Source organism: Salvia splendens, chromosome 20, assembly GCF_004379255.2.
Source record: "Salvia splendens isolate huo1 chromosome 20, SspV2, whole genome shotgun sequence".
NCBI lineage: Eukaryota > Viridiplantae > Streptophyta > Magnoliopsida > Lamiales > Lamiaceae > Salvia > Salvia splendens.
In genome coordinates this window covers 1,763,174-1,776,552 of record NC_056051.1, presented here as the reverse complement: position 1 = coordinate 1,776,552, position 13,379 = coordinate 1,763,174, and the positions used below count along the sequence as shown (strand labels likewise).

The window sequence follows — 13,379 nt, the reverse complement described above, 5'->3', positions numbered from 1 at the left end:
TAATGTTTTTATGTGTTATTTGAAATTGATAATTATTTGACATGTGGCTTAATTATTTTAAATTTGTTGGATTTATTTATTATAAGAGTATGCGTCGTAGTAGTTGGGGTGTAACAATATGCCATATGTTATATACAAAGATTAATAAATACTATACTAAACTTATAATATTATATTTTCAGCAGATTTCAATAAAGGTATATCTCAATTAGATCTTATTTAGTGTTATACCACACTAATATCTTTAGTTTTTTTAGGTAAGAAAAGCTTTCAGACTAACACTGCAACCGTTCACGATAAGTAGTCAAGATATATCTCGCTTGAGAAAAAAGTTGTTCTTCTACAATGGAATTGGCCGAATCACATATTGTGATCACTTGCTCCACTACTCGGCCTACAATGCAAAAGCCTTAGACTTGTTTATTTTATAGAGGGAACATCTTTTTTGGTCCATGAACTTTGTCAAACTATCATTTTAGGTCCGTGAACTTTGAAAATATCATTTGAGGTCCGTCAACTACGAGGTAATATCAATCGAAGTACTTTTTTTACTATTTCCAAGTTTTTTCGGATGAAAATACCCTCAATACCTTGAAGGGTGTATATTTTTTTATCACATACTCATATTTTTTATAAATATCTTTACTATATATATTTTTGAATGTTTTTTAAATATAATTTTACCTTCAATATTATCACTTAATTTTCTGACATGTAAGAAAAGTTACATCTTCAATATATCAATATTCAAGTATCGTTTAATGATTGTGACATTAATTTTTTATGAGTACTCATACCTCAAAAATATTTTTAAATTATTTAATTATAAAAGGTTGAAGAATGGACTTTTCTTGCATGTCACAAAATTAAGTGATGATATTGATGGACAAATTATAATTAGAAAATTCATCAAAAATATATAAAGATATTTATTAAAAATATGAGTATGTGATAAGTTTAGTAAAAATATACACCCTTCAAGGTATTGAGGGTATTTTCATTTAGAAAAACTTGAAAATAGTAAAAATGTACTTCGATTGCTATTAACTCGTAGTTTACGGACCTCAAATGATATTTTTAAAGTTCACGGTCCTAAAATGATAGTTTGACAAAGTTCATAGACCATAAACGATGTTCCTTCTATTTTATAATATGTTTTCATGTATATTTATTACTAAAATATAAACCATTATTGAATTTCTTTAATTTCATTGGGTTAGAAGTGGATCTGGAGTTTTTGTATATATACGTTTGACTAACTTTAGAAGTACATGTATGCTCGAAACAACTTTTAGTATACATACCCCAACAACAAGTGGTACATGGTTGTTGGAGGTACCACAATAAAGGTTATATGTAGCTGTGACGAAGGCAGGCAAGAAGATGATATGTTTGCATAGTTTCTTTGATCAGCTTGGAAAGGGGAAAAAGAATACCATACTTCACAATGACAATGAGAAAACTATTTTGTGGCAAAGAATTCAACGTTTTATTCTAAAACAAAGCATGTGTAGTTGAAGTATCATTACATTCGGCATTTATTGGAGACGGAAGTCCTGCAACCTGAGAATATATTTGGAAGTGAGAATCCAGCAGACATGTTTACTAAGGTCGTGACTTAAGAGAAATTGAAGTTATGCATGGTTTCAAATGACCTTGAAACTTGAAGAGAAGGTTATACGATGCTAAGTGAATACAAGGAGGCGATACAATGTGTACAACTGACTGTGTTGTCCTAAAAAGGCATATATATAGACATAGACACATAATGTAGTCCTAAACATGAGAAATATTTTTATGTCATAAAAGTAACAAATCATCATATTGATATCTACAAAAGTAAGCGTAAGTAAAATCTTGTAAATACAGATATTTAGATGTGTCGTATATAATTGAAGTGATCATGCATGCACATGCACCAATTATCTGCAATCCATTTGTTTTGTGTATGAATTTTCTGTTTTGCTTTCTTTTACCTCCATACACTAGGTGACACTAATAATTTTCTTTGATCATTGCAAAAGGCATATCTTCTCATAATAATATTATAGATGTCTTAATCGTGGTCCTATATTGTGTACTCTACCATCCAAAATTCAATGTCAGACATGCCAATTACATAAATAAGTAACCATAGAATCTAATACCTTTTTAAAGCTGATATAGCTTTATTCGCAAGAGAAATTTCAAAGATATGGATCCATTCGACTTAATGAACGGTATTAGGCTTTTATGGCATCTCAAACTATTTTCATAAGCTTCCAATTAAAGCCTCTTGAGTTCTGAAGTTAGTTTTATTGCCCACTTTAGTAGGAATTTAGTATGCGATCTATTTTTATATGCTGTTAAACAATCAATTGTATTTCTATAATGACCTAAACCCTACTACTATATAGTGGACAAAGGAAGAAGGTCATACTATACCTAGTTCGACAGATCTTTGCATGAATATATATCTCGCACATCTCAATCCAAGTTCGGTAGAGAAAGTTATGACAATTTACGAAGACTGTGCATGGTAGTGACAAACCAGCGAGTCGCTGAGTTTGCAATCCGCTTAACTAGTGACCCATTGGCTAAAAGAAGCGCGCCCAGACTGCACCTAGCGACCCACTGGCTCAACCGAGTGACCCTCGACGTGATTTTTAGCCCTAAGACCGATTCCTTCCCCACTTCAGACATACTTACATAATTCAAACCTTATCATATCTCAACCTTCTCCACACCTGTAAAAACGGATCCGTTGGGCTCAAAAATATTAGGGATCCACACAAGAGAGGACTAAAGACGGTATTTATCTCATCCAGCTAAAGATCCATCCACCTAGTATTTGTATTTAGAATATCGTTATCAGTCAATATGTAGCTATTTTTCTAGAGTACTCCTAGCTTGTAGTAGGTCTTATTAGAACATGATTTTCCATTAACTGAATAATTGAGTTTTCTTGTGTTCAATTAGTTCCTTTCTATTGTGCTTAAATAACTTTGTATTAGTAGGATCAATTAGTGGCCAAATTTTTTTGGGGAACTATTACTGATAGTAATCCGCCACTAAATATTTAGTGGCAAAAAAATAGCCGCGATTCATTCCGCCACTAGTCCGCCGATTTTTCTTTTAGAGGCGGAATCTTAAGATTGATTAAGTAGAAGACTAATTGGTCTTTTTTTTGTAGTGCACTCGAACTACTTTGGATAGATTTCTTTATATTCATCATAATTTGTGCACCCACAATATTTATGTCACTCTCATTTCTCCATTTTTAGACACTCACGATATAGGTCAACATTGTAAAGCTTAATTTTGCTTGACATGTGAATAGGAGGATTTCATTACTTTTGTTATTTATTTTTCGTTTCAGGATTAATTTAAGCAATGTTTTGTTACATTGCTCGAGTTACAAAATTGGTAGTTATTTTGTGTGCTCCCTCTCTAGTCAAACTGAAAACTCACTGCCCTGAAAATGATATAGGATACAATTTGTGATTGAAATAAATTGGTGGAATGTGAAACCTATCCTTTTATGGTAAATGTGAAATAAGACTCTTATTATAGGACGGATCGAAATGGAAAAACATGACCCTTATTATGGGACGGAGGGAGTATGTTCTTACGACAGCGACATTGCATCAAATAAGAAGTAGGTTCCGTGCACCCATAACCTAGAGGTCCCAATTAGGGGATTATGTAGTGTTGCCAAATTGTGAACATAGAAGAATTTACTCCGAAGCACATTAATTTTTTTGTGTTATTTACATTCCACAATTTACAGCAAGTGGTATCAAATTTTTATCAAATTTTTATAACAAACAATACAATACACACAATAAGCATTCATTACATATCATACAACTAGCCAAAAATATAAATTAGTGAAAAGTATAGATAAAAATTAGTAAGAGAATATTAAGAAAAAGAATTATATATTAGAAATGAGCCACTCACCCCTTAAAAGGGGTTATAAGGGGGAGGGTTATCCATACTTTTATAGGTGAGCTAGGATCGTTAGCAAGTCGATGTGGGATAAGATATTAAGAATTTTAACACGCCCTCTCACGTGTGGGCTGGAATGACACATCGGACTTCCATCACGTGGGTAGGCAAGAGAAGAGATAAAGAGACCCTCTCACGTGTGGGCCGGAATGACACATCGGACTTCCATCGCGTGGGTAGGCAAGAGAAGAGATAAAGAGATAAAATTCATCGAGAAGAGATAAAGAGATAAAATTCATCATCGACTTGGGCCCGCTCTGATACCATATTAGAAATGGGACACTCAATATCATATTAGAAATGAGCCACTCACCCCTTAAAAGGCCTTATAAGGGGGAGGGTTATCCATATTTTTATAGCTGGGCTAAAATCGTTACCAAGTCGATGTGGGACAAGATATTAAGAATTTTAACATTATACACTAATTTTGGGAGCAACCGAAAGGGAATGTAGTATATTATTTTGTTAATTGCCGAAAGCTAAAAACTAGAATGACACTGTGATCCATTCAAACTATGGAGAATATGTGATTTTACATCGAGAATAACTACTTTGTACTTTATAGCTTCATCTGAAGTATTTAATTGATTAATACTAATGAATACTTAAATTAAATATCATATAACAATAATGACTACTTATTGTGTGGTAACAACGCCAAGCAATCTGAATCCGCCATGTATTCAATGATTTTAATGGCATGATAATGAAGTGCACTTCACTCCAAGGGCAATAGCCCTTTTATTTATATTTTTTTTAATTTCAAATTCTCTTTAACTCCTTTATATTAAGAGTAAACTGTATAATGATGCCCTATATTTGTGGTTTTCTAAAAAGATTCATAGAAAAGCTCTATATTTGCACTTTCACGTTTAAGATGCTTCTATTTAAAAATGTCCTCAGTTACCAAAGGATATTTTAATGTATTTCTATATCCCAAATTAATATCAGATACTAAAATATACTCTACTTTTCTAATTTCTATTTCAAGTGAATCATTTCTAATTAAGTAGTACAAGATTTTATGTAATCTTTTTAAAAACTAAATAAAGAAAAAAATAAAACAGTCTCGCTTAGGATGGACGGTGGAAATAAGAGAGAATAAAAATAAAAGTATTTTCTTGTTCTGGTTGTGCAAAATATTTGCACTCCTATAAAAAAAGGAAAGGGAAAAAGAAGAAGAAAGAAGAAGAAAGAAGAAGAAAGAGGTGAGGCGCCACAACACAACCATTAAATTCCACCCACCAAATACCAATCAATCAACAAACTCCTAACGGATTTGCGATTTCACTCACAAAATATCTCACCCCCAAATCCCTATCCAATGCTCTACCAGCTATGACCATCTCCAACGCGGTGCTCGGGAATTTGACCTCGATTTACCTCTTTCTCTTCGCCGCGATGAAGGCCTACAGCCTCGCCGCGGGGCGGAGCTTCGGCGGCGGCTACGTCCTCGCCTTCTCGTCGGCGGTGGTGGCCGCAATCCTCATCGGCAGCCTCGCTTGGGACGTCTCGCGGAAGGCGACGCAGGCACTTATGGCGCGCGAAAACCATCATGAAATGTGCCGCGGCGGCATCTGCTGGCACGGCGTCGCCGCCAAATCGCCGGCGTCTGAGGTCCGGTTCCGCCTCCCTCACCACCATAATCTCTGAGATCATTTTGCACCAGAATTTCTCCAGATTTTAATTTTTGCATAGATAATTGTTAATATATGTGTACATATTGGTGGAAATAAAAACACCACTACTACGACTACTACTACTACTTAATTTTATAATAGCTCTAAAATTACGAACCTTTGGTTTTAGCTCTAAAGATACACTAAACGGCTAGACCCAAAATTTAGAGATTAAACAAGAAGAAAGCATTGCTCCTATTTGTCTCTGATGGACTACTCCAATCAAAACTATGCTTAAGAGAATTAAGTTTGTTTTATCCGTTGAACACTTCAAGAGTTAAGATAAGCTCTAACTATCACCACTATTAGGTCAAACACGATAATTAAATCATACATTAACTTAACCCACGCTCAGTAGACACCAAACCAATTTTAATAGATATAAACTATCGATCCACTTAAGACTCTCTCTCTAAGCCAGAATCAAATCTCAAATTTCTTGCCTATGAGTTTTTTATGCTAAAGAGACAATAGAATAATGGCTAAAGATTTACGTCTCAAGATTAGAAGAATAATTGAACAATTCATAAATAAGAATCACGCATTAATTAAACCATAAAAGTCAAAGTATTAAATAATTCACCCTATTATATATTTGGAGCAACGTGATCTAGCAAAACATACTAAAATGAATTATATCTAAAGAACCATGAATTCCATGGTGTCCTCCAACTCTAGATGGTGAGTGTGTTAAAACTCTTAAATTTTGTCCCATATCGATTTGGTGATGATCCTAGCTCATCTATATAATTATGGATAACCATCTCCCTTATATGGCCTTTTAAGGATTGAGTGACTCATTTCAAATATGGTATCAGAGCGAGACCAAGTTGATGAAGATTTTATCTTTTTATCTCTTCTCTTGCCTACCCTTGTTATGAAACTGACCCACACGTGAGGGAGTGTGTTAAAACTCTTGAATCGAGGGAGCATGTTAAAACTCTTGAATCTTGTCCCACATCGACTTGGTGATGATCCTAGCTCATCTATATAAGTATGAATAATTCTTCCCCATTTAATATTTTTTAAGAGGTAAGTGACTCATTTCTAATAGTGTGTTTAAAGGGTGATGTAAATAAAATTGGATTGAATAAGTTAATGAAATATGAGTCATACTTATATGTATTAGTTTTATAATAAAATATGAGTGAAATAAGTTGGTGAAATGTGGGGCCTACTTACCATTTATGGTAAACATTAAATATGACACTTATTGTGGGACGGACCAAATTAGCAAAATATGACTCTTATTGTGAGACGTAGGGAATAGTGAAAATAGTATTAGCACTTGATAATTATTTTGGACAAACATAAAATGTAAAAGTACATCCAAATCAGATTTGTACAGAAGTGTCCCTTCATGCATTCTGTGTTGTGGTGTATTACAAAATCTTCTAGAAGGCATGCATATAACTTATATATTACAGAGTACCAAAAAAACAACAAATTTCAGAGTAAGATATACTGAAAATATCATATGAATGGCAGAAAGAAAGAGAAGAGCAGAATGTGAATATGGAGAAGCTGCAGAAGGAACTCATTATGAGGAAGTGGAATCTTGTTACAAGCATGGTTTTGAATATGTGGATGAGCACAGGGTGAAAACTGAATCTGCCCCTCTGCTCAGAGCTATCTTCAAGAAATACGGCGACATAACTAGTGGCAACGATGTCAAATCATCCGATCTTCTGTCCATCTTCCTGGAGAGAATCTGCCATGTCTACCAAAGGCTTGAGCAGGCCGAGCGCCTTGATCTCTCGCGTGTAGAGCTTCAAGGCATGATCTCCGAGCTCCGCCTTTGCAAGATGCATAAACTGAATGTGGGATGGATTCTTGAGAGGGTGGAGTATAAACTTATTGAGTTGATGGACAAGGAGTTGGGGGCTTATGAAACACAATTTTGCTCTTTACTGAAGGAAATCTCATCAATCAAAGCAGAATTATTAGTGATGAAGCAAGAGGTTGCTGCTGCTAATGTGATTGATCTTGAGGAGGAGCAGGTTGGAGCAAGAGAAGAAGAAGATAGCGGTGAGGTTGGATCTTCCATGAGACGATCCACGAGACTAAGGAAGCAGCCGGGCTGGCACAAGGCGTTTTACTTGTTAGATAGTGTAGACTTATGGTAGATGCTTATCGTTGGCTGGAATATTCAGGTGTAGTTAATTTAAACTAAAATGCAGTTACTTTGTACGTTCGATCAATGCAAGTGTTCTCGCGTTATTCGGCCCACCGGCTTCCAAGCAATTATTTTAAATTAGGTTTCAAAACTAAGGCAAATTAAAATTTTCACATTGAAGCATTTCTAGAAAGATCCAGACTTCATTTTGTACCTCATTCCTTCATGCTCTGTGTGTGATAATATCTTCAAGTGGGAATTGAAGATAACAGATAAGGTTGTTTGCTTGCTGCAATAACAAAAGGCATTCATACTGAATCATCAAAAGAGCTTCAATCAACACAAAAACCATTAGAAGCCACATCTAACTATTCGTATCAAATTAAAAACAATAACAAAGAAAAGAAATGCAGATTCTTTATCCAGAACTTCAAAATTGAGGACAAAATATAATAGCAATATAGCATGGAATAAGAAATATTAATTGGCCCTCAGGGAAAAGAACATAGAGAGGTGGGAAACGAATCATCACGGTAACAAAGATTTACACAAAAGAAACGCATCGATAGCAAAATTATGCACCGGTAATTTCTCTATCCATTTTCATTCGCTTAGTACCTTGAACATCCGGAATACTATTGACTTTCTGCTGCGGTGATACATCGTGCTGAAAGGTGCAGTTCGGGCCATTCCTGCAACCCCTCGAACTATTGAAATAGATGCAAGGCTTCATTATCCTTGGCTTCGTGTGCCTTGGTCTCATCATCGCGGTATTCAGAGGTTCTTGACCCATAGCCGGGGCTTGGTTACTTTGATGAGCAAACTGGGGCGGCATAGTCTCTCTTCTCTCTCCCCCATGTTGCTGAATGAGGCTCTTATAATAGTTTATATCCTTTGCTACAGGAGCTGCTATTGATGGAGAGGGCACGGATATGACATCAGGTACCGATGGTCGTACATGGGGGATGGAACCTGTCCTACTTGGTGAATGATAAGGTCCAGATGCTGCAAAAATAGGTGATGGAACAACCATTTCAGGTCTTGTAAAACGACCAGGGAGTGGCTCTCTTCGATGGACAGCCATAATGTCTGAATCATAAGAACTCTTAGGAGTCGAGGCCAAATTGGGGACATACTGTGCACTAGTTGACGGTATTCCAGGCAAACTATACGATGCAACATTTTTGGTTCCAATAGCCGGCATGCCATGGAAAGTGGATGAAGATGCCATGCTAGATGATGCTACATTTTGCCCACTAGCAGATGCAGCATGGTTTGCAATCAGTTGCTCGATCATTTTTGGGTCATTGAGAATTTTCATGAGCAGCTCACGATCTATCAGGTTCCTCTGATCACTATTCGGCATGACAGATGACAAGGCAGCTTGTGCAGCTGCTATAATATCAGGTTCCATGCCTGTTGCTGAACCGACAGAAGGTGTTAAAGTAGTGTTGACCTGAGATAAAAGTTCCCCATGAGGTGAGTACTGTTGCTGGGAAATCATTGGAGTTATGTTTGGTCCCATGGAGGCATAAAATGTATCCACTGAAGCATCTTCATCTTCGATTGATGTGATAGGAACCACTGGAGTGCATTGATCATTGTTAGTCGAGTCTTCTGCACCAACTAATGCAGAAGGGCTGCACAAGCACAAAGCAGAAAGTTCAATAGAGATGGGACATCAAACAGAATCAAGCAAGGCCAACATAGAGCATAATCACCATCAAAGATGCACAGAAAAGAGGAAACATCAAGAGTGAGGTATGCATCGCACTTTAAAGGAATGGCTGACGGGCGTGGATATATTGCTTCTAGCACTCTCATTTCTCGTTGATCCTGGGTTTCTGTTTCTCTGCTTTCTTCCCCAGCAACGACTCGCCAAGAGCTATCTACTTCAATCTGCAACACAAGAATATGTTTAATGCGTGAGTATTAGAACAAGCCCTCCACATCATAGTGCCCCTTATTCCTTCCATCCTCTCCCAATAATATACCAGAAAAAAATAGATAAAATAAAAATGAAAAGATTCCCACTCTTTTGCAACCCCCTCATGAAACTTTTAACTCTGACAAGGATATGCATCTAGTCTATAACTTGGATAACCTATATGAGAAAGGCACATTATATTTAATCAGACATACCCTAGGAGGACACTTCCATTTCACTAGAGATATATGAGATAGCTTCGCTGCCCAAGGATTTGCAGGTTGGCTTAACTCAAATCCTGGAGGCAAGTTATCTTCATAAGCCATGCCACCTGCCCGTAACGACAATGCCTTTGCCTGGAGGAGATGATCTTGGGTTCCCATTCCAACCTGTGAAGGACATTCTTCTGACAAAAACAGCCTTACCTGTTGACACAAACATATTAGTATGAGGGAAGCAATTCAGGCTGACTCTTTTCATCACAACTCGGTCATATATTCATCAAAGCAACCGAATGATGGCTTCTGATGAGCACAAGAAGTAGCAACAAAAAAGATACATAAAGTCATAAACAAAGAGAATAGTCAAAACAGACTTCATAACTGAAGATGGCTAAAATAGATAAGGGCAGTTGCACTTAACATTAATCCACTGAAGGGTAAATGTCAGCCCGCCAAGGTCCATTTATAAGTGATGTCCATTCATTTTTTACTTAAAGAGAATGTAACAAGATGGTCTGTCACAGATGTGATCAGTCAGACAGATAATTTCTCTTTCATTATTTCTTGTGAAACATAAAAAAGATGTAAAGATTCTGAATTCAGCTCCAACAGACCCATTTGATTGTAAATCATTTACATATCCTGTAGGTAAGGGTACAAGAAATACGCGTCACTACATTCACAATGCGAAGTTAAATGTCAAGACTGACATGATAAGATCAAGTTTGTAATTAATATGGAGCAAACAAATCACCATCTTTAGAGCATTGAGGCAACATCCTTCCACCAGTGCCAGACGGAAGGTGGAGAGTGATATGATTATGCTATCACATTTACATCCACAAACCTTCACGGTTGCAAACTAGTACTAGTAGTAATTAATAAGGTGAGCCTATAGTAATGTTTGTCTGGTGCTTACCGTGCTTTTAACATCTACTATCAGAGTACTGATCTTAAGTGAACGGCAGACATGCATTAGTTGCATCGACAATGTCTGGCCAATTCATCCAAAACAATTTAAAACAGTATCATCAAGAAAATGAAAAAGCCATACACAGTTTTTCTCAGGTCTGTAAATCTGGAAGTACATACCATACTATGTTTATATATTTAAAATGGGATGCTAAATGGTAACTGAAGTGAGTGCTTAACAGTAAAGATAGATTACCTTAAACTGCAATACAAATTTTTATTTAAAGAGTTTGGAACGATCAAACCACCATAATTTTTTGTACCCTTCCTATATAAGTTGACATTATAAAAGGTCCAGGTGGTTCAGGTTCACATTATCGATTGTAATTTGTCACCATTTCTCTCCTCTTCCCCTTAACTCTTTGTCCTGCTGTTCTTTATTCATTAACTTTTTCCATCTTAATAACACCCCCCTGCATGCGCAGTACGCACGCCAGGTAACAGTCACCCAATATTACCAACTACTACCAAAAGCATTTACATTAGCGAAAAAACATAACTTGGTTTAAGAATAACATACATCGTCTTTGAAGATATTTTTTTCCATACTAAGGCATTAATTCAATATATTGTGGCAGAAATGCTGCCATATTAAACTCAACTAGAAAACAGAAAATAAGTGGTTTACCAACAACTATTACAAAAGAAGCCATCGTCAACAAAAGCGAACACTCCATTAGCGAAGATAATTAGTTTATCACTTTATCCGTGGAATGCGCAAAGTTATTGTAATTGATGAGGCAAACAAACTCATAGAGAGTAATATGAATGTCTCATCCTCCATGTACCAACTCAGTTGATCCCAAAATAACAAGGCTGGCATCTCCTACAGTACACACTCTACTCAGTGTGGTAAGTTAGCGTATCCTAACTACTGCTGCAAAAGCAATGCCAATACAGAGTCTTGAATCCATATAGCATTTACCAGAATCCAATGCATCAAGAACTGACCAGTGGGCAGTGGCTAATAAGGCGAGCAAATCGTAAATGTATGGCCTGATTCATCGCTAATAATAGTATAATACACTCTCAACACTTAATCATGGGTATCGGAAGGTGGCATATTTTCACTCAATTAAGTGAATGGGCAAAAAATTGGAAGAACTTCAATAGGAAAGCGGTGATCTAGATCTACTGATCTGGAAAGATGGCTGTAGTTTAATGGATTGACAATATTGTGCTTCACTTAAAAACATAAAGCATGAAGCAAGTGCCAAAGGTTCACTTTGGTAATTACATTAGCTACACAACATCATAACCTACATCTACCCAGGATAACTGCTTCAAATTTAACCAGCAAGAGTTTTATTTTACTCAGTACAATGTTGTTATTTCACAACAATATCAATCTATAATATACAAATAAGGTTTATACTCAACAAATGTGTCTTTTATATAGTAGCATCATTTATCGGCTGGTTTAATTTATGGTGCCCTCTTAATAAAATATTCTTAGTAATACTAACAAGAGAGGATATTCCCAATATTACAAATACCATCAGTGAATTCAACGAATTAAAGCCTATCATTGTTTCCCAACTGATACAGGCCTAGATTCTCTGCTGTATCAACTTAGCACCATTGCTGAGTCAACGAATTAAAGCCTACCCTTGTCTCACACACACCAAGAAGCTAAAGGACTCGATGCTTTTGTAAATCAATTGTAAGTCAAGCAAAAGTCAACAATAAGAAATGAAATTTTTACCTGACATAGATTAACTTCAGTAGCCCATGAAACCCTCTTTGATTTCTGCGATCCTCCCATATTAACAAATCAAATAAGCCGTTTCGTATGGTTAGATCATAGATATATCTTATAACTGCAATCGCTCAATTTCCTTTGCCGCGCAGACAAAACCCCTAATTTGCGAATAAGTTTTAGTCGATTGTCCCTTCATAAGCGTGAGGAAAAAAATAGAAAGCGGAAGCCGAAACGATGGAGGGAGAATGAGGAAGAAAACCCTAAATTGGAGCCCTAGATCCACCTCTCATTTTCAATTTTAGTTTATTCGTTACTAATTATTGTTGCAGAACAACAGAAGAGAAGAGAAGAGAAGAGATAATGCTGTGCTCATTTGCAGCGCTATTCTAATTTCTACGTTTGATTGCTTCGCTGCGAGCTGAGTCGACTGTTTTGAGTTTAGGCCATCCACGTGCGAACTATTTTCATTTTTTCAGACCATTAATAAAAAAATTGTATATCGAGTAATAATAAATTTAAGAGATATCGGTCTCAAAAAAGTAGGCCCGTCAAAATGGATACCGGGTATTGAATACCCAATTTCCAAACCCAAAAACCGATTTCAGATCGGGATCGGGTAGGGGATTTTTGGATTATCGGATATCGGGTTACCTGATACCCGATCGGGTATACCCGAATTATCCGATTTTTTTTAAAAAAATTATGAACATGTATTTATTCTGATTTTTAAATATTTTTAAATATTTAAGAAATTAAAAATTAAAATAGTGAT

At 36.1% G+C, this 13,379-nt stretch overlaps 3 protein-coding genes across 5 annotated transcripts; 2 read left to right on the top strand and 1 right to left on the bottom strand.

Moving 5' to 3' along the window:
• Positions 1 to 5,328: 5,328 nt before the first annotated feature.
• LOC121782723 lies at positions 5,329 to 5,643 on the top strand. The gene has a single exon (XM_042180672.1). It carries the CDS (start codon positions 5,329 to 5,331, stop codon positions 5,641 to 5,643), a length of 315 nt encoding a protein of 104 aa, XP_042036606.1.
• A 172-nt stretch (positions 5,644 to 5,815) lies between these two features.
• Positions 5,816 to 7,795, top strand: LOC121782465. The gene has a single exon (XM_042180324.1). It carries the CDS (start codon positions 7,151 to 7,153, stop codon positions 7,793 to 7,795), a length of 645 nt encoding a protein of 214 aa, XP_042036258.1. The 5' UTR covers positions 5,816 to 7,150.
• Positions 7,636 to 13,050, bottom strand: LOC121782464 (zinc finger CCCH domain-containing protein 6-like). 3 transcript variants are annotated; one of them, XM_042180322.1, is made up of 6 exons: positions 12,611 to 13,050; positions 9,928 to 10,137; positions 9,560 to 9,684; positions 8,404 to 9,425; positions 8,000 to 8,074; positions 7,636 to 7,749 (listed from the first exon to the last, which is right to left on the bottom strand). In XM_042180322.1, the coding sequence occupies exons 1-5, from the start codon at positions 12,668 to 12,670 to the stop codon at positions 8,034 to 8,036; spliced, it is 1,458 nt and encodes a 485-aa protein (XP_042036256.1). In that variant the 5' UTR covers positions 12,671 to 13,050; the 3' UTR covers positions 7,636 to 7,749; positions 8,000 to 8,033. The 3 variants fall into 3 exon arrangements, with proteins under 3 accessions (XP_042036256.1, XP_042036255.1, XP_042036254.1); XM_042180321.1 differs by lacking the exon at positions 7,636 to 7,749 and having other exon boundaries at positions 7,937 to 8,074; XM_042180320.1 differs by lacking the exons at positions 7,636 to 7,749; positions 8,000 to 8,074 and having other exon boundaries at positions 8,183 to 9,425.
• Between the last annotated feature and the right edge of the window lie 329 nt (positions 13,051 to 13,379).

What these genes read in the sequence shown, in the direction of transcription:
- LOC121782723 (XM_042180672.1), top strand. Translation starts at nt 5,329, where the DNA reads ATGACCATCTCCAACGCGGTGCTCGGGAATTTGACCTCGATTTACCTC.
- LOC121782465 (XM_042180324.1), top strand. Translation starts at nt 7,151, where the DNA reads ATGGCAGAAAGAAAGAGAAGAGCAGAATGTGAATATGGAGAAGCTGCA.
- LOC121782464 (XM_042180320.1), bottom strand. Translation starts at nt 12,670, where the DNA reads ATGGGAGGATCGCAGAAATCAAAGAGGGTTTCATGGGCTACTGAAGTT. An exon ending in CTGAAGTTAATCTATGTCAG is followed by an intron (nt 10,138 to 12,610) that starts GTAAAAATTTCA and finishes TTGTGTCAACAG; the next exon opens with GTAAGGCTGTTTTTGTCAGA. An exon ending in AATGGAAGTGTCCTCCTAGG is followed by an intron (nt 9,685 to 9,927) that starts GTATGTCTGATT and finishes CTTGTGTTGCAG; the next exon opens with ATTGAAGTAGATAGCTCTTG.